This window comes from Garra rufa, chromosome 21, assembly GCF_049309525.1.
Source record: "Garra rufa chromosome 21, GarRuf1.0, whole genome shotgun sequence".
Classification (NCBI taxonomy): domain Eukaryota; kingdom Metazoa; phylum Chordata; class Actinopteri; order Cypriniformes; family Cyprinidae; genus Garra; species Garra rufa.
Window position 1 is genome coordinate 17,577,999 of NC_133381.1, and position 25,180 is coordinate 17,603,178.

The window sequence follows — 25,180 nt, forward strand, 5'->3', positions numbered from 1 at the left end:
GCACACAGCAAGAGTGGCTATAGACAACTCTGTGAATGTCCTTGAGTGTCCCACCCAGAGCATGGAATTGAACTCAATTAAACATTTCTGGAGAAACTTGAAAATGTGTGTCTTTCCCCATCCAATCTGATAGAGCTTGAGAGGGGAAGAGGTGAGGTGAAGAACTGCAGATAAATGCCAAATGTTGATGTGCGGAAAAAAGGAAGCAACAAAACGTGAAAAAAATGAAGGGCACTGTAGATAAACACCACAATTTAACCACTGTTTTCACTACAAGAAAACCCTGAACACAAATTAATCTGTATATTAGTGTTCTGAACCATATTTGCATATTCAAGTGAACAGACCAAATGAGCTGTACTGACTCACTAAAATACAACATACCTACAACACAACTTTTTTTAATTTAACGTTTCAGCAAAGTCAATTATAAATCTAAATAAAACTATATAAGGGGTCGTTAACACAGAATGAGATTTTGCATTCCACTTCACTGATTTTCCATTGTTTCCTATGTAAACCGTATTTGACCATTGCGCTCAACAGGAATCTGCCACACAGATTTCGTTTGAGTTCACGTTTCAAACGTGTGACCCTTCTGGGCACAATATCTTGCTAAAATTATGCTTCTGCGACCATATCTTCATACAAAACGTAAACAAAATTAATGAAGTGACACTGCAAGTGGTTTTATTGTAGATTTATTGGTGCTCTTCCAGTTATAAGTCATGTGTAGGTAAGTGAAAACAAAGTCTCTCTTCATTTATTCACTTCCATGCTCTTCTTTGGACTTGTAAGGGATAGCGACATATAAACACTCATTTCTGGGGCTATGTAGCACTTCAGGAACTTTACTGTGTGGTGAAAGGGTAGTTTAACAGCATGGTTTCCAATCCAAGCACATGCCCCAATGCTCTCCCCAGCAAATGGTCATCAGTTCTGCACTAGGGAGTCAGCCCCAGGTACAGTTCCGTTCACCAGATGGTTCTTTTAACCCCTGCCCACACTGATCTCTTAAGCCCCTGCGTGGCCTTCACATCAGCCCAGTGCAGACGCGTGTTAGGCACATCGTCCTCCACTTCAGGCTCCTTACGGGCACCGAGCTGTGGTTGCGCCACCACGATGGGCAAAGGGCCTTGTTCTGCCCTGAACTCCACCACATTCAGCTGCTTTTTATCAGCTAGATTCTGATGAGTCTCCTGTAGTACAACAGAGCGGAGGAAGCCAGTTATAAGCCCAAAAAATGCAGTAACACAGTTTAGAGATTTATTATAGAGTTTGATTAATACTAATAAGGTATGAACATTAGTTAACACTATGTTTGACAGAAATGTGTCTCCAAGACTAATGAATAAAGTGTATAAAGACTGATCTGATTGGCTATTGTACTGTTGTAATCTTACCTGATTGGCCAGGCCATGGAAGAGAGCCCGGGTGATGTTGAGGAGGTTAACGGAGCCATCTACTTTGGCATACATATCCTCTATTCCAATCAGCTTGCAGATAGTGATTACCGCCCGATGACAATGCAGACCATAACCTGAAAGAGAGAGAAAATATTGTCAACTATACTGCCCTCCAAAGGCAAAGTGCAGTAACTACGCATTTGGTCAAAATTGAGTTAAGGCTTAAAATGGACTTTGTGACAACTGTTTTGTCTTGTGGCAAAGTCTCCTGGTTCAATTTTGTCCCAGAGAAACGAGAATGTTTCAGAGAAACAAGAGTGTCAACATGTTTGACTAGCTGGCGTAAAATCTTTAAAGGCATTTTTATCAGTTTCAGTGTTGGCGTAGTTACTGCACTTTGCCTTTGGAAGACCTTCTCTTTCTTATAAGAAAAAAGAAGGTCTTTTACATTTTTATTTAATTTTTTTGGTATTTAGAGTTGTGATTACAGTATCTTATACTGTACATTTTAAACCTTTTTACTTTTGTTATATATTTGTTAACTTACGTTCGTCAGTGGAACACAATACAAGATGACATTGACTTCAACTGTATTTTTTGTCAAGTCAATGGGAACGGAAACAGTTTGGTTATCAATATTTTTCAAAATATCTTCTTTTGCACTCCACAAGTTTGGAATGACATGAGGATGAGTAAATGAAAATGGTCATTTTTGGGTGAACTGTCCCATATTATCTAATGATAATGTAAAAAAAATGCAGTTTAAAAGTTTGGGATCAGTAAGACTTTTAATGTTTTCTAAAAAAAAGTCTCTTATGCTCATCAAGGCTGTATTTATTTGAAAAAATATATAAAAGACAGTAATATTACGAAATGTCATTACAATATAAAATAATGGTTTCTATTTTAATATACCTTCAAATATAAATATTTGAGCTGAATTTTCATCAGCCATTACTCCAGTCTTAAGTGTCACACGATCCTTTAGAAATCATTCTAATATGCTGATTTATTTATTTATTATCAATGTTCGAAACAGTTGGGGTGCCAAATATTTGTTTGGAACTTGTGAATCTTTTTTCAGGATTCTTTGATGAATAAAAAGTTAAATTGAACAGCATTTATGAAAGATATAAATATTTTCTAACAATATAAGTCTTTGCTATCACTTTTTAATCAATTCAACACATCCTTGCTAAATAAAGATTTCCATTTTAAATAAATAGTGTTCTTTTAAACTTTTAATTCATCAAAGAATCCTGAAAAAAAAAAAAAAAGTATCACAGGGTCCAAAAAATATAAAGCAGCAGAACGGTTTTCAACATTGGTAATAAATCAACATATTAGAATGGTTTCTGAAGGATCATGCGACACTGAATACTGGAGTAATGATGCTGAAAATTCATCTTTGATCAAAGGAATACATTAGATTTTAATGTATTAAAATAGAAAAACTTTACATAGTAATAATATTTCATAATATTACATTTGTGTGTATTTTTGATTAAATAAACACAGCCTTAATAAGCATAAGAAACTTCTTTAAAAAAAAAAACATTAAAAATCTTACTGATCCCAAACTTTTGAACGGCAGTGTACACAAAAAAAGTATTGGAATTATGAGAAAACATTTATCAATAATTATCATCACAGTGCATATTTTTCATCAAGAATCCTGTCAGTGAATATTTTCATGGGTGAGATTAACAATGGAGAAAAGAAGGTAAAAGAATAGATGTCCAGGGTAAGTGTGGTCCCAAGGCTGTGTTCAAGAACAATATTAAACACACATTATCGATGATCGAGGTTCCCAGAGTTCCAGTTCCAATCATAACAGCTTCTGACAGGTTTCATTACTCAGGTGTCAGCGGTGAGACGTGGACTCTGAGAATTTGAGTCACATCAGAGCTCAGAACTCAATTACCATCAGCCACATCTCAAATCTGAACATCATCATTTCAGCTCTGATGTCAGGAATGAAATAAACCCACTGTGTTTTAATGGATGTAAAATCTGATATTATGTGGGTACTGTTTTGGATATCAGGAAGACTTATGCTTAACTGTTTGAAATGCACAAAGAGTTTAATTGGCATTTTTGTACTATCAACTTGCAGTAACACATTGACGTCAAAAACGATGCATGTAGTTGCGAAATTAAGAGAACATCCCCCTCAAAATCCAATCCAAAGTGGGCACAGGAGATGTACTACTAGATCTGAATAGCAAGTACACAGTTCCTAGATTATCTACAGAAACATGTTCTGGGATATGGTACGGTTGCAAACAGACCCTTGCAAATTCTCATTTGAAACAAATCATATTGCAAAAACATACATGATGTGCTTAGTAACATGCTCAGAACTCTTAAGAAAACTGTGAATGTTTACAAGCGTGTGTGAGGTTAGCGACTTACCTTTGTTCTGTTTCTTCATTCTGAGCGTGGTCCTTTTAAACTTAGACTCAATGTCATGATATACTGCACATGAAGATAAAAAGATTAGAAATTAACAATGAAAATCAAGAGACCACAAATTCAGTGTCATATAAAACACTTCTTAAGAAAGTATTGATTTGAAATAGAAATCTTTTGTAACATTAAAAAATCTTAACTCTTACTTTTGAGCAATTTATTGCATCCTTAAATACTAGTGCTAATTTTGTCAGCTATTTTCAATTTTAGTTTTTGTTCCGTGTTAGTCTAGTTTTAATAATAAAAAAAAAACTTCACATTTTAGCAATAAGATTATTATTTAACCGTCATTAATTAGTTAATTAATTAATTTTGAAAGCATTTTTAATTTAGTCTTAGTCTTACTCAAATGTACATTTTAGTTATTATATTTAGTCAACTTTGTCCGGTTTTTAAGTCAAGTTTAAGTCAACAAAATGTATGAACATTTTAGTCAGGTTTTAGTCAATAAAACCTTAAATTACATTTTCCTCATGTTGTATAATGGTTAAACTAATAAAAATTATTTTTGCTCAAAATTATAATTATTTATTACAGGCTTTTTATTATATAAATTAGTAGCATAAACTTATGCACTCATTCTGTCTACATTATGAAAACTGGTAAAACAAACAAAAAATATACTAACAGTGAAATTCCTAATAGTAATTCCAAATTGCAATAGCCTATGTTTCTCTGTTAAAAGTTAAGTGCATTTATTCAGCAACTACAATCACAAACAATATAGTTGAGATCTCATGACAGAACACAGACTGGCTGAATGACGATTGCTAAACTCAAGCTTGTTTGTCTGTGTTTTCAGATCATCGGCATGGCGCTTTTGCAACGAGAAGCGAGTGTGTGGTTGCCAGATTGCTTAAAGGTCCCGTATTGTACACATTTCTGTAGGTTTATTTTTAGTTGTTGATGTCCTTAAGAATGTGTATTTGCGGTATAAGTGCCAAAATCCATCTCAATATATTTTTACAGCTCCTTTTTTAGGAGCTCTGTCAAAAACAGGTCGATTTTGGCCCAGCTAATTAATATTCATGAGCCTCTCTTCTGATTGGCCTGTTGTTTTCTGAGTGACGCACAGCCAGGCCAATCACAGGTAACTACGGTCATGTATCGTTGTAGCCGAACCCAGAGCCATAGAGAGAGCATAGCTTGCTGATACTCAACAGAAATTATTTCAATTATTATTTATTATTAATTATTTTTATAATTATTATTATTAATTATTATTAATTTAATTATTAATTATTATTATTAATTATTATTAATTATATTATTATTATTTTAATTATTTTATTATTTATTATTATTAATTATTTTTTAAATTTCAGAAATTATCATTAATGTTTTTTCTTTTTCAAACACCGAATGCAGTAAGCTACATAACTGTTGCTTTAGTAAAGCCCCTTTCACAATGCGCGATGATTCTGGAAAATTACGGGAACGAGTGCTCTGTGAACAAAAGCCAGAACCATAAAGGCAGTGTTGTAGTGATGATGCACGTTACCCTGCGACTCTTCACGACAAAAAAATACGTGCAAAGTGGAATGAAGCGGCGATCAGGCAGAGCCAGCTCCGCACTATCAGCACTGAAGCACAGTTTGTTCAGGTTAGTTTAGGTTTAGTGAATCGTATGCGTTGCATTACATCTCACATCCAAACGTCACATGTCTTTATGGGTTGTGTGTAAAGCACGCACAGATTCCGGAAAACAACTGTAAATGAACCAAATCAAACAACTCCGGAACAAATCATGGGAAACATTATCCGTGTATTTACTAGGGCTGGGCGATAAATCGAAAGCGATTCTAAGGCGCGTTTAGTGAATGAAGCCGGTACTTTGATTAGTAGCAAATCTCCATCACGTGCGTTCAGCTGGAGTGTTCAGAGGCGTAAATCACTGACAAGCTACGCCAAATCGCGCTAAAAATCGCATTCGATTCGATTCGATTTTGAGCGCGATTAGGCGTAGCTTGTCAGTGATTTACGCCTCTGAACACTCCAGCTGAACGCAGCTGAACGCACGTGATGGAGATTTACTACTAATCAAAGTACCGGCTTCATTCACTAAACGCGCCTTAGAATCGCTTTCGATTTATCGCCCAGCCCTAGTATTTACCGGAATCGCTGTGTGAAAGAGGCTGAAGTTGACTGTAGGGGGCGAGAAGGAGTCTTCAACTTCTGTGAAATTACCACATCAAATGAGACGTGCAAACATGGATGCAGCTATGAAGCCGCTTCAGGGCAGGTGCGTTGCTAGACCCTTTTTACTGGGGTACGTGAGTTATAATTTACTTTGATAATCCCGAAATAAAGACATTAAACTATATGCAACAACTGAATTGACGCTTCTGAAAGCAACGCAGTTTAATGGAAGACTATGCACGCAGAAATCCATGCCCGTGCGCGTCTGTGCATTTAACGGCAACACGCACGTCGTGCAGCCTTTTGCGCAGAAGTACTTGGTTACACAAGTTTGTATAGGTAATTATGTTGTAAATGTAATTGTCAAGCAGTTTGTGATGCATTTTGGAAACAGGAGATGAGCGCCTGATCTAATGCGCCACCTGGCCCGTTCTCGAAGACTTACTTTTAGTCATTATTTGGGTAGCACACATATTCTGAATGCCTTCAGCAGAATTCAAATTAGCCATTTTAATATAGATTAATCTAGATTAATTCCAAGATTTAATCTAGATTAAAAAAATTAATCTATGCCCACCCCTAGTAATAATACGTACTACTTAGTCCTAAAAGAGAGGCACTCAAAAATACAAACAGCAACACATGTAAACAATATTATGTAAATGATTAATGCTATGACACAGTAGAATCCTTCTCTCAAACCACACTCAAAAGCACACATACACACAAGAGATTTACGATGTCTGTTTGTTATATGATAGTGAGTGACGCACGTGTGTAACACTCGCACACGCACAAAGAGTAGTGTGTGACTCACTGGTATGGTTGTTGTATCTCTCAATGTAGTAGAGATAATGCATGGCTCGGTTTTTTGCCTGTAAAACAAAGCAGATTGTTTAATGTCAAGATGATTTCATTGTAATCTGATCTGGTATCTCTTACACAAACTAGAGCTTCAAATCTTGTAAGTGTGTCATGGGAACTGAAGAATTATTGAGCTCACAGCCCCATTCTGTCATTATTGTGCCCTTGAGCAAGTCATTTAACCTCAGGTTGCTTCAAGGGGGAATCGTGCCTGCAATTAGAGTCCGGTATGTGACTTGGGTTGGTGTGAATGAGTGTGCATCTGACCATGGCTTACTTTTCGAAGTGCGGTGTTCTTGTCTGCCGCTTTCCCCAGTGCAAACCCTGTAGAGAAGTGAATAAAACAGCTCATTAACGCTGATTATAGCCATTGTATTTTTACCAGTCACATATTAAACGACTGCATTGTTCTATTTACTTCAGACCAGAGATGTGCAAAACTGCATATTTACAAAATCAGCTAGTCAGCAATGTGCCTTAACAACTAGTTGAGCTAGTTTATTAAGGCACACCTGTTGTCAACATACAAAGCATTCTTCTGTTTTCAGTTTGCATGTGCTCACTTTATGAAGGACAGGAATTGTTGACAGAAGTAAATTGTTATTTAAACATTACAAGCAGTGTTGTTTTCGTCAACGATGACGATGACGAAATCATTTCGTTGACGGCACTTTTTTTCATGACGATAACGAGATAAAAATGGCTCTTTGATGACTAAAACATGACGAGACGTGTGTGAGTTTTCGTTGACGAGACGAGAATAGACGAAAATGTTAGTGGGTGGTCCGTCAGACGTTTAAAATGCATGACATTTCTGCTTATTGTGCATGCCAATTAAAACCTAAAAAGTATCTGCCACTATGGCAAGCCGTTTTAACATTAAATACTCTTTGCCATACTAGTATGGCAAGCGTTTTAGCATTCTATTCTTGTTTGGTTACGCCCACCACCTGGCGTGCAGCGCACAACGTGCTCAACACGTCACATTGTTGTCACTCAGACAGACAGACGATTAACCATTTGCACACAGGGTGGTCGCAAACGGTGAGAGGACCTATGGGTGCATTTCAAATATATGTCTTTTATGTCTAAAACCATTCCTTCATTATTTGTAATTACTAGTGAAAATAGTCAATCCGGAAGCTCACAATGTGTTGAACTATAGATCTGCTATTTTCACAACTTATAAGTGACACTACCCAACAGCAAAATACTTACTGACCTACATTAATTTGTTAAAAGACTACTTTTTCCCCTTTTTTTTGACTAAAATTAGACTAAAACCTTTCTGACTTTTCGTCGACTAAAACTGGACTAAAACTATCACATATAGAAGTGACTAAAATTTGACTAAAACTAATAAGCATTTTAGTCCAAAAGACTAAGACTAAATCTAAGATGGTTGTCAAAAACAACACTGATTACAAGTAGATTTTATATTATTAATATTAATAATAATAATGAAAAATAAGTGTCTTTCCCAAGCTCAAGGTTACTGTACAGAATAGCGATAACATAACATAATAAAAAATATGCAAAATACATAAAGTACAAAAAAGTTTATATAAAATAATAAACATATAATAATAACAATAATAATGTTTTATTAGTCATTTATTTTATAGCCATTATTACAAAACTTTTTAAAATATATACATAAATAGATAAATAATACTTCTTATGATATGGATTGCTTTGTTAATTTCATATATTGCAAAAAAAATGTGACCCTGGACCACAAAACCAGTCTTAAGTAGCATGGGTATATTTGTAGCAATAGCCAAAAATATATTGTATGAGTCAAAATTACAGATTTTTCTTTTATTCCAAAAATCATTAGTATATTAAATAAAGATCATGTTCCATTGAGATAATCTGTACATTTCCTATTGTAATTATATCAATACTTAATTTTTTATTAGCAATATGCATTGCTAAGAACTTCGTTTGGACAACTTTAAAGGCGATTTTCTCAATATTTAGATTTTTTTGCACCCTCAGATTAGTTTTTCAAATAGTTGTATATCTCAGACAAATATTGTCCTATCCTAACAAACCTTACATCAATGGAAAGCTTATTTCATCTTTCAGATGATGTATAAATCTCAATTTGTGAAAAAAATAAAAATAATAATAAGATTGACACTTATGACTGGTTTTGTGGTCCAGGGTCACAAATATATATACTGTAGTGCAAAAGTTTTGGATCAGTAAGATTTTTAATGTTTTTTTTAAAGATATTCTCTTATGCTTTATCAAAGTTCCATTCATTTGATCAAAAATACAAAAAAAGTTATATTATAAAATATAACTGCAATTTAAAAATGTTCTGCTTTAATATACTTTAAATATAATTTATTTCTGTGATGCAAAGCAGAATTTTCATCAGCTATTACTCCAGTCTTCAGTGTCACATAATCCTTTAGAAATCATTCTAATATGCTGATTTATTATCAATGTTGGAAACAGTTGTACTGCTTAATATTTTTTCGGAATCAGTTAATGAATAAAAAGTTAAAAAGAAGAGCATTTATTTAAAAATGAAATCTTTTCTAACAATATAAGTCTATCACACTTTATAATTTAGCACATCCTCGCTGACTCCAAACGTTGAACGGTAGTGTATATTGTTACAAAACATTTTTAGTTTAAATAAATGCTGCTCTTTTTAACATTTTATTCATCAAAGAATCCTAAAAAAGCATCACAGATTCCAAAAAAAATAAGTTTCCATTATTGATTACAAATCAAAATATTAGAATAATTTATGAGGCATCATTTGACACTGTAGACTGGAGTAATGATGCTGAAAATTCAGCTTTACACCACAGGAATAAAATCTATTTTAAAGTATATTAAAATAGAAAACCACTATTTTAAATTGCAATAGTATTTCACAATATTACATTTTTTTTCAGTATTTTTAATCAAATAAACACAGCCTTGATGAGCAGAAAAGGCTTCTTTAAAAAAATATTTAAAAATCTTACCAATTCCAAACTCTTAAACAACACTGAATATAAAATGCGTCAGTATTTACCTGCGGCTCCATTTCCATTTCCCACAGCGACCAGAGCACTGATTGATCTCTTCCTGCTCTCTTTAGCGGTGACGTTGAACACACTCTTGACCTGTCAATCAAACAACAATCATTACATATCATTGCCAATAACTGCAGGGAATCAATTTCTGCATGTGTGCTTCTTTTAAGCAACCAGCAGGAGGCAGTACAAACCTACTGAAAAAGGCTAATATTTTCTGCTCTACTGAAACATCTCAAACACTGCAGTCGTTGTCACACACTCATTCTCACACACACACTTTCTCTCTCCCCTCAGGCTGCTGATGTGTGCGTAATTGCATAGTATAAAGTACTTGTACAGAATAAAAGCATTCTTCCTCCTGCTCCTTACTGCAATCCGTTATGTAACATTTGCTGTAGGAGTATTATTGATATGATGAGATCTTTGTGCTGAAAGAAAAAGCCACCCACTGGTAAGAACTGAAAGAAATGTTCAGAAGAAGTTACAAGGTGGATTTCAGCCTATTCAAAGTTACATGGCTGATTACGTCCTAAACCAGCAGTCAGCAACCTTTTGAAGTGCCGTATCTGGTTTCATTATAATATCCGTATGATGAGAAAGCCTCGCTTTAAAACAGTGCCTGCAGTAATATTTCCTCTTTTAAATAAAGTATTATTCTGACGTGGTTTACATGGTTATTCACACTATACACTTAATTTGGATTGTTTGGCTATCATACAGTTCTTAACTAAATAAACATGGCTGTGTGAGAATAAGAATTTCCCTATATATAAAAACTGCTCAAAAAGAAAAGAAAAGTCACCCACAACCCTATCTGTAGCTCTAGTGACCCAGGTTAAGAACCAAACACAGATGGCTTACTGATCAATACACTTACAGGAATCACTAGAGATTGTAGCATGTGACACTCTCTCTAAGATCCTCCGCAATCGTTCCCTCAGTTTCTAAATCACTGAGGTCTCAGTAACGGGCCACTGTGTGGTTCACTGAAAGCACTAAACGAAAATGATGATGGGGACAAAAAGAATAACAGTGTTTACTTAAAAAGAGAGAGGGAGAGATGGGTGGGGGACTCCCACCTGCATTCTGTCAGTGTGATGCTGAAACACATGCCATCTGTTCAGACCGCTCACACAAGCACACAAACACACACACACTCACACACACTCACACACTTCAGTAAAAGCAAACCAATTTTCTTCTGAAGGAAAACCGAACCCAAACAGTTCTAAACAAGGAAAGAGGTTTGTATAGACATACATGCACATCTGCTCATTAGCTGTACTTGGTCTGGGTCATGTCATTATTCAATCACTACAACCATTGTCTCAACCCGCAATTATCATTTAAATGAAATGCAAAAACTCCATCTCAGGGATGAAAATAAAAAAAGAATATGAGAGTGTTTATATTCGCTGATTAGCCATTATAAATTACATGCACCTCACACCAAAGATATAATGTCTGACACATTAATTGGCAGGATTATTAAATAAACTCTTCAAATCCCCATTGTAATTATAGCAATTTTACTATATTGTTGCAAATATGGGTGTTGCAGCACTCATTTTGTATCTCTTAATAAATTCTGAACAACATATAATATGTAAACCACTTGATGGGAAATTGTTTGTGCAATAAAAACAGAGATCTGATTTTAGGGAAAAATATGTATATGATACACATTCACATTGTGGGTCTAAGCACAAAGTGTAAATAATGTATAGAAAGTAACCTTGATCATAGTGGAAAATATAACTACACTGTAAAATATACTGACAGTCTAACCTTATGACTAATATAAAATATGAAGACAATGTAACCTTGAGTGTGTGAAATACAGTGTATAATATGCCAACACATTGTAACTACAGTGTAAAATACCTCAACACAATGTAACTGCAGTGTAAAATAATATCCCAACACAATGAAACTAGTGTAAAATACCCCAACAGTGTAAAATATTCCAAAACAATATGACTAGCGTAAAATATGCCAACAAAATATAACTACAGTGTAAAACATCCCAACACAATAACTACAGCATAAAATATGCAAACGCAACGTAACTACAGTTTAAAATACATCAACAATTTAACTACAGCGTAAAATATCCCAACACAATGTAACTACAGTATAAAACATGCAAACTCAATGCAACTACAGTGTAAAATATCCCAACACAATGTAACTACAGTGTAAAATAACCCAACATAATATAACTAGTGTAAAACATCCCTACACAACGTAACTAGTGTAAAATATCCCAACACAATATACCTACAGTGTAAAATATACCAGAACAATGTAACTACAGTGTAAAATATCCCAACACAATATACCTACAGTGTAAAATATACCAGAACAATGTAACTACAGTGTAAAATATCCCAACACAATATAACTACAGTGTAAAAAATGCAAACACAATGTAACTACAAAGCTAAATCTCAACACAATGTAACTACAGTTTAAAAAACATCAACAATTTAACTACAGTGTAAAATATCCCAACAGAATGTAACTACAGTGTAAAATAACCCAACACAATATAACAAGTGTAAATCATCCCTACACAACGTAACTACAGTGTAAAATATCCCAACACAATATAACTAGTGTAAAACATCCCAACACAATATTACTAGTGTAAAATATCCCAACATAAATGTAACTACAGCGTAAAATATGCAAACACAATGTACAAAGCACAATACAAAGCAAAATCTCAACACAATGTAACTACAGTTTAAAATACATCAACAATTTAACTACAGTGTAAAATATCCCAACACAATGTAACTACAATATAAACTATACTGACAGTTTAACCTTAACTAATGTAAAATATGAAGACAATGTAACCTTTGCTAGTGTAAAATATGCATACACAATGTGCCTAGTGTAAAATATGCCAACACAATGTAACTACAGTGTAAAATATGCCAACACAATATAACTACAGTGTAAAATATACCAGCAAAATGTAACTAGTGTAAAATATCCCAACACAATATACCTAGTGTATAATATACCAGCACAAGTAACTACAGTGTAAAAAATTCCAACACAATATAACTACAGTGTAAAACATCCCAACACAATATTACTAGTGTAAAATATCCCAACATAATGTAACTACAGCGTAAAATATGCCAACACAATGTAACTACAGTGTAATATATACCAACACAATGTACCTACAATGTAAAATATCCCAACACAATATAACTACAGTTTTTAACCTTGACTAATGTAAAATATAGACAATGTAACCTTTACTACAGTGTTATGGCAACACTAACTACAGTGTAAAATATGCCAAATATCCAAAACAATGTAACTACAGTGTAAAATATCCCAACACAATATAACTAGTGTAAAATATACTGACAGTTTAACCTTGACTAATGTAAAATACGAAGACAATGTAACTTTGACTACAGTGTAAGATAAGCCAACACAATATAACTACAGTGTAAAATATACTAAGAGTTTAACCTTAACTAATGTAAAATGTAATGAAGATGATGTGTGGAGAATGTAACCTTGAATACAGTGTAAAATATCCCAACAAAATGTAATTACAGTGTAAAGTAAGCCAACACAATATAACTACAGTGTAAAATATACTGAGAGTTTAACCCTGACTAATGTAAAATGTACTAAAGAAAATGTATGGAGACAATGTAACCTTGACTCCAGTGTAAAACATCCCAACAAAATGTAACTAGAGTGTAAAACACGCACCACAATGTAATTACAGTGCAAATTACGGCAACACAACATAACTACAATGTAAAATACGCCAACACAATGTAACTACAGTGTAAAACATCCCAACAATTTAACTACAGTGTAAAACACAGCAATACAATGTAACTACAGTATAACATATACTGACAATTTAACATTTAGGCTCTTTAGGTTGACTAATGCAAAATACAAAAACATAACTTTGACTGTATAATTGCTGCAAGTTTTACAGTAAAGCATGGCACTGTTTTTATAGTTCATGATCCAGCGCTTTGTAAATGTATCAGAATGACAATGCTGACAACGTAGCCAATTTTATAGTGTAAAACATGCCTAAAGGATAGTGTGACAACAACATAAAATTAATGAACTAAAATTAAAAGACTAGACAATGTAAAGTGTGACTGTGAAATGGTATGAGATACAGAAAAAGAGAATGAAATAATTTAACCATTACAAGACATGATGAACTGCAGATAGGAGCCTAAAAATCTAAAAGTCTTCCTCTTGCTTTAATCTACAGTATCTCCATAACCATTACATCTTTTCATCACTCTCTAGCTATCAGCCCTCCTCTGTCTGTCTCACTCTCTCAGCCTTGCCCATGTATCATCCGCTCTAGAGTACTATGGCTCTCTTCCCTCTCTCTTGGCAGACGTTGTGTGTCCTTGGGAGAAGTTCTTGAGTTTACAAGAAATATTTGACTTAATTAATGTGGCTTTATAAGTACTTGGGCTCTTTCAGACTTTACACGTGCCTTCTCTAGGACACCCGGGAGACAGCGGGATGGAAGGAGGGAAAAGTGCACCACTCTGAATGCAAGCCTGATAATGTCACCAAGCCTTTCAGAACCACTTCAAACTAATCTGCATCCACAGAGAAAGAGGTCCTGGAGAACCGCAAATACTCTTGATTTTTGTGTAAGCCCTCTAGTGTGTCTGCACTGGGTTATCTCATAAGCTCTGAGGTAATATGAGGACAAAACGCCACCATGTGCCTGATCACATGCGATATATTTGTTGTCCAGACTCAGAGCAAATGTGCTGGACACAGCAAAAGACTGAGGGGGTCTGACTCACAGTCTGTGATGGCTCATTCTAGACGCTATTGCCTGCGGCCCTAAAACGTCAATCAAAATGACAGTACAAGAGAAATGGAGAAAGACAGAGCGATAGAATTGTTCAGTTCAAAACCCAACAAGTCCACTACGTAGGCTCAGTGGAAAAAAAAAAAAAAAAAAAAAAAAAAATCAAAGGTGCATTTGATTCAGCAATTATTTAATTAATTATTAATGTATTATATGTTTAATATATTAGAATTATACAAAAGATTTATATAATCAAATAAATGCTGTTCTTTTTTATTTTATATTTAACAAAGAATTATGGAAATAAAATATTATCATAATTTCCACAAAAATATTGAGAAGGAAAACAGTTTTCAACATTGATAATGGTAAAAAAAAAAAAAAAATACTTGTTTGTTCAGCATATCTTTATGATTTTTGAAGGATCATGTGAGACTGAAGACTGGAGTAATGGCTGCTGTAAATTCAGCATTGCATCACAGGAATAAATTACATTTTAAAACATATTCATTAAAATAACTATGAAATACTAATATTAAAATATATAGAAATAATATTTCACAATATTACAGTTTTTACCCTTCTTATTTTTGATAAATGCAGCCTTGGTGAGTGTAATAAACTTATATATATATATATATACACATACACACACACACACACACACACACACACACACACACACACACACACACACACAAATCCGCATTCTGCATTGTCTCCTTCAGAGCATATGACACACACAGTTCCTGAGCGTTCCAAGTCATTTATGAGGTTCATTTCAGTTAAGAGGCTGTTGTCTAAGACAACTGGCTGTGTAGGCAGTAGGCAACGAGGCATCTCACTAGGTTTTGGAACAGAGCTAATGAGCGAGAGAAGAAAGGAGATGACCTAAATCATCAGCCTTCCAATTTGATTGCTTGCAGTGTTCAGTAACTTTGGCTGTAAACCTGTCCACTACTTCGCCAACAAAGCTTTATGGAAATGAAAGAAACAGAGGACAAAAGAAAGACAATCCAAAAAATGCAGAGAGGCAAGGGACGAAGACCGAGGTGAATTGCAGTACTGATTTCCATTCTAAACTCAGCAACATTTCTGCCAAATGAGACTTGTGGTGCCAGCCAGGGGCCCTATACAGAGATTTGTTTATCAAACGTTCATTGTTGTGTATAATTAGATAATTCTCCAGACACTCCACACTACATGGTAATTTTGTGCTGAGCAGATTTTGTGCCCCGACTGCCTCCCATTTAGGAGTTCAAGAGAGTGGTTTAGATACTCCGAGATACACACATGCAATCACATACACAAGGGAGATACACACACCAAACAACAAACACCATTCTCTCTCGAATTCAAAAATGATAAGATGCTGTATCTCCAAAGCACATATCGTTGACATTATCACAAACGTAATCACTAGCTCTGTTCCAAACCTAGTTAACTACCTACCTAGGCAGCATTTTAAGGTCTTTTCCCAACATAAAGACTGTTCCCGAATAGTAGACAGCAAAATTACCTCATTTTGGCAATTCTGAGGCAACACAGCATGTAGCCTTTGTGGATTAAGCTATCCCAAAATGCACTGTGACAACCTCAGTAAAAAGCTGCCAAGGGGAAAATTAAGCGTTTAATATAGTTTAAATTGTATTTTATTCCACTGATGGCAACGCTGAATTTTCAGCAGCCATTTCTCCAGTCTTCAGTGTCACATGATTTTTCAGAAATCATTCTAATTTTGATGATTTACAGCTCAAGAAACATTTATTAATTTGAGGAAACCGTGATTACATTAGTTTTTTTCTGCTTATATGTGATGCAATCTAGGAAAACCCAACACATGGTGAAATTTTTGATATTATATTTTGATACCATACAAATGCTGGGTTCAAGACCTTTCCAAAACTGTTTGGCTTAAACATAACAAAGGTTATGGCTATCTTAAGTTGGCTGATAGCTATGATTTTCAGGAATGGAATTTTGAGAAAAACAGGTTTAAACTGAGACGAGTTTTACTTTCACTTCACGGGTTTAACAAGAGCTGTCTGTCAAGTCAGGAGGGCTATACTGCATCATTACACAGGCTAACGTCTGTTTCTCATTGTTTATCATAGGCATAGTCTCTGAACTTTTGATCATCCCTTGTTTAGATAGCACAAATAGTGTACATTTAAAAAAGCAAGCGCAGCGCAACTGTTCGTGCACCTTTTCATATAACAGACTCCTCCTCTTTAGTAACTTCATCATCCGATCCTTCATCTCTGGATGTGAAATCGTCCATTATAACATTGTTTATGGCATTGACACCAAGATTAAGCAGACTGAAACGAGTAAGATCATTTAAATGAGCAGCTACAGTACTTCAGACTGCGTTGTTGCGCTCCGCCATCTCATGATATTAAAAAAATAAAAAATAACACTTTGCATGCCGTAGTTTATGCAGGACTGGTGGGGAATGTGCATTGATACACCTTTATTAAATATGTTACGTGGTTTATTTTGATAGGTTAATTGTTTTTGTGGTGTTCAGAGAAAGCACCTCTGCAGCACATTCTTAAAAGAAAGACAAACACTTTTATGCTTGCTGAAATAAATCACTATTTTTCGGCACTAAACAAGTGAATTTTGCAAATATATTTTCAGAGATTATAGGCAAGATGTTATAAAATAATAATTTAATGAAAACCTAATTTTGACCAAAAAAACTGACATTCAACTTATTTTTCGAATTTCCTAAAAATGTCCGAGCGCGACATCCGACGGGTTTTCCCAGATTGCATCACATATTTATAGCTTTTAGATGAATAGAAAGTTTTTAGAAACAGCGTTTATTTGACATCTAAATCTTCTGGAGCATAACAAATGTCTTTACTGTCACTTTGATTAACTTAACTTTCTTGTTAAATAAAAGTAATGAAATAGTGCTGGGCAACAATTAATCGTGATTAATTGCATCCAAATTAAATGTTTTTGTGTACATAATATATGTGTGTGCACTGTGTATGTTTATTATGTATATATAAATACACACCCATTTAAGAAAAATATGTTATGTTTATATATTAAATATATTTATATATAATATAAATTATATGAATATAATCATATTCATGTAAACAGATGTAAATACTTTCAAAATACTGTATGTGTGTCTTCATATATACATAATAAATAAACACAGTACACACACATATTATATACACAATTATTGACACCCTTCACAAGGAGGGTAAGCCACAAACATTCATTGCCAAAGAAGCTGACTGTTCACAGAGTGCTGCATCCAAGAATGTTAACAGAAAGTTGAGTGGAAGGAAAAAGTGTGGAAGAAAAAGATGCACAACCAACCGAGAGAACTGCAGCCTTGAGAGGCTTGTCAAGCAAAATTGATTCAAGAATTTGGGTAAACTTCACAAGGAATGTGTAAATGAGTGCAATGTCATCTGCTGGTGTTGGTCCACTGTGTTTTTTGAAAACCAAAGTCACTGCACCCGTTTACCAAGAAACTTTAGAGCACTTCATGTGTGTGTGTACACATTGCACACACACACAAAAACGATTAATCGTTAAAATGCGATTAATCACGATTATTCATTGCTTATCACTATAATTAATTTTGAAAAATATATGTTTTTGTAATTAAAAACCATAAATATATAAAAAGGTTCTCGAACTGGGGTTTCGAACTTGGGACACCTGTAGTGCAACGGCGATTTATATGCTATCAGCGCAGACCATTTTTTTTATTTAAAAAACATATTTTGTTACAATTCACAACTGCATTGGAATGGGAAAAACAAGATCAAATTAACCTCTGGTCATAGGTAGGGAATAATAATAATAATTAAATAAAACTAACTAACTAACTAAATATAAATAACATAAATATATGAAATAGTAGTAATAATAAAAAAAATTACCAATAAGATAATTCTTTTCATGTAGAATATTTACTTTTAATCATAAATGCATGATAGAATTTGTTTTTGTTTTGTTTACAGTTTCATGTTTTATGTAAGATGCATGGATCTGCTCGTACTCACCTCTATTACTCGTGAGTCAAAATCTTCATATGTTTCTGAAGGAAAAAAAAAGGACAAAGCAAAGTCACAACTTTTTATAGACAACAAAAAACACCAAAGGTCATTAGCATAGGTTGAGATTGCTGAAAATGCCTCACACAGCCTATTTGTTTTTGATCAGGGACAGGAAATGTGTTAAATGAGATTAGGTGAGCGGTCTGTTATGACCTCTAACCCCAGGGCTCTGCGGCTGCCGCAGTAACTCATTACAGGTGTTTCATTTTGCCCGCGAGAGACAAGCATATTTCCTTGATTCAAAGGAGGGGGTGTTGCTGTGGTGACTCAGGGGTGAGAAGTTGTTGGAGCAGATCTAGACATGATTTAGACTCCAGGCCTCACCGTCGCTGGGCAATCCATCACCACAACTACCAGAGATTGCACCCACATCCCACTGGCCAATCAGACGACGGGAAATCTATTCGCACGGTAAGATGGTGAGCGGCAGAACAGAGATGAACAGCGATGTAAATTACAAGGAGATTGCACTTTCTGCATCTCATTTCCCTGTGTCTGCGTGTGTGAGTGTTGAAGCAACCGAAGCGTGTAGATGCAGGTGTTGCGGCATACATCCTACTACATGCTTTCATCAAACTGCTTGACTATTACAGCTACATCCATTATAAATCAACTATACAGCCATGCATCTCCTTAACCAAGCATTTTTACTAGAATGGGACAAATCAAAGAGCTGTCCCACACACACCTCCGTTGGGCCCTGGATCGGGCGGACCCAGGCTGATCCCACCCCAAGAGAAGCCAGTCCAACCCCTTTCTCTCTTTATCTTAGTCTTCCTGCGTTTGTCCCATTCATCCCTCTGCCGTTCCAGAGCTGCTGTCACCTCCTTCTGTTCTGCCTCTCCTCGCTGCGAGGGTTTCTGGACGGATCCTTCCCTAAACACCGGAGTATTCAGACCAGGCCAAAGGTAGCCGCCACGACCTAAAGAGCACACAAGAAATCACAAAAGTGTACGTTACACACATTTTTATTGGTTTTCGGCTTGTTTTAAGAAAAGCCTTCTTGAGAGAGAGAGAAAAATAAATCCATAGATTCCCCTGAGGTCTTTTTAAGTGAAAGTAAATAATGCCACTCAATAACTGTGGCGCTCTGTGAGTGATGTCCGCTTAGGAGAAGGTTAGATTCCAACAGCAGATATAAACCTCTAAACTTGAAGCAGAGCTGTGATTGATATTCATTAACTGGCATAGTGGGTGCAAACACCTCACGAAACGCTACAGACTAAAATGGACAGCTAATGGGTATTGCTGTTTATAGCTGTTTTAATGTGGTGTTGGCCTTAAATCTGTCCAGAGAAAACCAGAACTGGTGACTAATAAAAGTAGTTCTTTTAAGGCATTGTATGATTAAAAAACAAACAACATTTTTCTTAACGTTTGATTTACTATGCAAACATTCACTATATCATAAGCTCGTAGAACAACTCATTCAAGATTATATACAGTGGTGGCCAAAATTATTAGAGCACTAGTATTTTCACCAGCTATTGGTTTTAAGTCAGTTATGTCTATCTTTTGCTGTAGTGTGTTAGTTTACATTTCCAAACATTAATTTTGCCATTAACTGTAATAATCCGATAAGATTTTTGCTTGCACAAGGAGTCTGACAACAGCCAGTGCAACAGAGAATACTGAGACAGACTACATCCAGAAAAACTGTGGCAACATCTTCAAGAAACCTACCTGCAAAGCTACATTACGGTTAAAAGTTTTAGGCACTTGTGTAAAAATGCTGTAAAATGAGGATGCTGTCAAAAAATTATGTCATAAATACATTTTCTTTCTCAATTAATTTCTATTAACTAAATTAAATCAACATTTGGTGTGACCATCCTTTATGCTTAAAGCAGTTTTTGCCCTAGGTGCACTTGCGCATAGTTTGCAGGTAGGTCTCTTGAATCATCTTGGAGACGCTGCCACAGTTTTTCTGGACTTAGTCTGTTTGTTCTGTTTCTTCATGTCATTCCCGACAGACTGGATGATGATGATGATAAGACCGGATTTCTGTGTGGAGCACTGGCTGTTGTCAAACTCCTTGTGCAAACAAAAATCTCACTGGATTATTACAATTAATAGCAAAATTAATGTTTCCTACTGACACTACAGAAAAAAAGATGAACTGACTTAAAACAATTTTTAGCTGGTGAAAATACTAGTGTTCTAATAATTTTGGCCACCACTGTATATCAAAACTAATACAGTATACCTGAACTACTACTGGCAGTTATCCATTTATAACAGAGATAATTTACATACTGTAATCTTAAAAGGATTAGTTCACTTCCAGAATAAAAAAATCCTGATAATTTACTCATCTCAATGTCATCCAAGACGTTCATGTCTTTCTTTCTTCAGTCAAAAAGAAATAAAGGTTTTTGAGGAAAAGGGTATGCTGTACCTTCTCCAAGGTTCTGGCCTCTGTTGAGATCTTTTTTCGTTCTACGTTTAGTTCTCTTTCCTCTTCCCCTTCTGGCACCGGCGCCGGACTCAGCTAAGACTCCTCGCCAAAGCTCATCGGCTGTCACTAAGGGAATAAATCAATGTCAATAAATCACACACATCTACAATCACATCACTAATACAGACTCACACACACTCAAAAAAGGTGATGAATGAAAAAATAAAACCTTTAGTAGTGTGTTAACCTATGCATTTAGATAAAGACTGCATAGTAAAAGTAAATTCCAGGTGTTGGTTTTACTATGCATTTATTAACTTTCATCTGTATTGTGTCTGTGTGTGTGTGTTTAGAAGGGTTGGGTAATCGGGGACGTTGGGAGTTGTTTGATGTTGTTCTGATTTAATTAGGACTTAATTAGATGAGACCGAGAGGCCTGCCAGGCTTAATGAAGCATCCGATTCCAACAAAAGCAGTTCAAGAAATATCATAATTTTATCTGACAACCAAACATCCTCAATACACACTGACGCACACAAAACCAAAGCATTCTCACACACTCCGAACATGCAACCACACCGTGTGCAAGAGAGACGCTCAAGGCACATCCCTACTCTGTTTTAAAAGTTAAATACATTTTTTTATGCACATGAAGTAATACTATTTCCTAAGCTTGCACCATTTCAATGAAGAGGCATTTGTCTCAAGGAGCAAGTCCTTATTAGAGGGAAAAGGCTGTTAAGCAGATATTTCTGTTGAATTAATTCAAATTAAAAGTCATATTTATAATCAGATTTCACGGTCCAGCAAAGATGGTTGGTGAAACACTGTCTGTGCTTTACTTTTACAATACTATATTAGCCATATTAGCAAGATTGACGTGGAAGCAAAGCTTTTGAATTAGGTTTTACTTTTAGGCTAGGTTTCATAGACAGGGCTTAGCCTAAGCCAGGATTAGGCCCTAGTTCAATTAGGAACATTTAAGTAATTTTTATACTTGTGCCTTAGAAAAAACATTACTTGAGACAAAACAAAGTCACTGATATATTTTTAGATCAGTCAGTGCAAATTTCTTTCAGTTGAAAAAGCTCAGACTTACATTTTAGTCTAGGCCTTGTCTGTGAAACTGGGGGTTAGATTTTTTGTTTTAATTTGAATATAATTATTAAGTAATTATGCTATGTAGTTTTAGTTTTTATTAATTTCCAATTAACAATTTTAGTGCTTCAAGCTATTCCAAATATATTATATTTGTAATATTTTTATATCTAATATTTATTTTAGTTTAGTTTTTTCAATTAACAAAACTGTATTGTATTCCAATGTTATGCTCCTGTTTAATAACACGGAAATAAAATAATAATAATACACAAATTGTATTGTTTATTGAATGCTTTACTCATCTTCCACAGTAATGTAACATCTTTCAATTAGTTAATTTAAATTAGGGTCCTTCATTTAATGTAATTAAACAATATAAGACCTAACTAATAATTCAATCATTATACAAACCATCTAAAAAAAGTTTAGTAAAATTTTGTAAAGCTGTACTGAATCTTTTTTTGTGATATGAGAATTGTTAATTTGTCAACTGTCATTGCTTAAAGCAACTTATGGTACAGTATCTGCAGTCATAGTCCCCTCTGGAGAGGCCCGAGGTAAAGCACTTTGTTCAAGAGTTCAATGGAGAAAAGATATCTCATAAACTCTGTGCTCATCATATTGAAAAGCCAAACCTGTGACATATGGGCTGCCATCCCAGATCCCTAAGCAATAAGGCACCATCACTCCAGGATCTTGACTGGCACTCACTAAAAATCAAACAAAGCATATTATAGCGGCTTACGTTTGTTGAAGAAGCTCGAATGTCTGTTCTGCTGCAGAGCAGTGACTGGAGCATACTGGGTGGGATTGGGTCTGGCCAAACTGGAAAGGTGAGCAGCGCCCCCTAGAGCTCTCAGAGCTCCAACACCTGTTGACAAGAGAGACAACAGTACAGGACATTTTTTAAAAGCACAATTTAAAGTTCTGACCTATACCAAAACTGCACAAAATCAGATGCACAGAATTGACTATCTATTCTATTGGCTCTAAACATTAATGTACAGAATTATTCAATACCTAAAAATCACATTTTTATAAATGTATAATACATTACATTAGACAACCACAAATACAAACCAATAAAAATACAGAGAACATGTACATGTAATGTGCCTAAACATTTGATAAAGGCTTTATTTGCTTCTCTTTTAAGGTGAAATTCAGGCCAAAGCTCCAGAAACAGTAATTTGTAGTATACTAATCACAAAAAATGCCATACTGAGCAGCTACTTGCAGTTCTTAAACAACATCATATAATCTCAGAATTCTCATATTTAAGTTTTGGAATAATCAAGATATTTAACACAATAAAAACAACATATTGCGTAATGCGTATAAATGATAACAAAAAAGGTACACATTCACATGAACGTCACATGCTTCAAATTTCAGAGGTCAGTGTGACAAATGACTGACAGCTATGGCAGAGATATCTAGGGTGGTATTTAGAGCAGACGTTTTGTTCTATCTGTATAAGGGATAAAACATTTTAGAGTTATGTATTTATTTTGTTTATGGACAAAACATCATATTTCTTCTGCTCTGACAGGGACCCTTCGCATGCTCACGCGAGCTTTATCTTCAAACCTCTGATAATTCACACATTATTTACATGAAGCTCTCACCAGACTAAAAGACAACCGCTAACAGAGGTAAAAACAAATGTTAATTCAAAAGAGTTATTAAAAATGCACCTTCATATGACAGCCGGAGGACACAGCACAGCCTTGTGACCGCCGCCATGTTCGGATGCTGCGGGGTCCTTGAGCGTCGAGCGTGCTGTCCAAACCTGTGCCTGCGCAAAATTACAGGAGGAAATTTTGATCTTTGATAAACTACGATAAATAAAATTAGTATTTTTAAAAGCGATGCTTTATTAAGCACAATAACGAATAAATCGGAAATCTGTTGTATAATTTATTGTTGTAAGGAACCTTATTAAAAAAACTCATTTCACACTTTTATTTAGTTTCTTTATTTTCACAGTGGGTAGCTTACTAGCTTTATTAACACTGAGGCAGTAGGATAACCGCAGTTTAGTAGCAGCCTATACTATAACATATGATATTTTTTAGAACAATACATTCTAGCATTGCTTAAGACAATGGTTTAAAAAATGGTTTTGGAAAATGAAAGTTATTGTTTTTGGGTGAAGTATTGAGGGTTTGCACTTATGTTATGATTTGGTCAGTTACCCGAATGTGCTGCCATATTGGAGATACTCAGATGTAAATAACAGCACGGATTGCACGATTAATGTACTAGGCCTACTCAATACATTGTTCTGCTAATATATGCGGTCTAAACCACAGAAAAAGCTTGTGGAAACGTACTCGGTTACTAACGTAACCTCGGTTCTCTCTAGAGAGGGAACGAGTACTGCGTAAGAAGTATCTTACGCTAGGGGAAAATCCTTTTCTGCGAGATATTGAAGCCAAAAATTATCCTTAATTTTGAAATAATGTAAAGCGCGTTGCAGCAGCATACAGACATAGGCGAAACAGCTTGCGCGCCTATTGGCTGCTCTGCGGCAACTGCAGCAGCCTATTAGAGCGAGGCCTGACGCGACGCCAGATCCAATGGGGGCATTTCGCGCCCTTTGCGTCGCTTCGCGCCCTTTTCGTAGCTTCCCGCCTAAAAGGGCGTGGTCTAGACCTATAAATATCGCTCATAGGCAGCTATTATCTGGTTTTTCATCATCAAAGCAACCAGAGCGTGCGCATGCACGGCAAGATACGCAGTACTCGTTCCCTCTCTAGAGAGAACCGAGGTTACGTTAGTAACCGAGTACGTTCTCTTACAAGAGGGAACGA

General features: G+C 35.2%; 1 protein-coding gene across 1 annotated transcript; it reads right to left on the reverse strand.

Moving 5' to 3' along the window:
- Window positions 1-684: 684 nt before the first annotated feature.
- mrps5 (mitochondrial ribosomal protein S5) lies at window positions 685-24,147 on the reverse strand. Its single transcript, XM_073827418.1, has 11 exons — window positions 24,062-24,147; window positions 23,110-23,235; window positions 21,264-21,389; window positions 19,554-19,787; window positions 18,812-18,846; window positions 9,922-10,012; window positions 7,159-7,205; window positions 6,835-6,892; window positions 3,822-3,884; window positions 1,404-1,540; window positions 685-1,199 (listed from the first exon to the last, which is right to left on the reverse strand). The coding sequence occupies exons 1-11, from the start codon at window positions 24,108-24,110 to the stop codon at window positions 975-977; spliced, it is 1,191 nt and encodes a 396-aa protein (XP_073683519.1). The 5' UTR covers window positions 24,111-24,147; the 3' UTR covers window positions 685-974.
- Window positions 24,148-25,180: the final 1,033 nt, after the last annotated feature.

Excerpts from the sequence above, each read along its gene's own strand:
- mrps5 (XM_073827418.1), bottom strand. The coding sequence starts at position 24,110 with ATGGCGGCGGTCACAAGGCTGTGCTGTGTCCTCCGGCTGTCATATGAA. Across the intron at positions 18,847-19,553 it reads CGATCCAGGGCCCAACGGAG|AAACATATGAAGATTTTGAC; the intron begins GTGTGTGTGGGA and ends TTTTTCCTTCAG. Across the intron at positions 10,013-18,811 it reads TTGACTCACGAGTAATAGAG|GTCAAGAGTGTGTTCAACGT; the intron begins GTGAGTACGAGC and ends TTTGATTGACAG.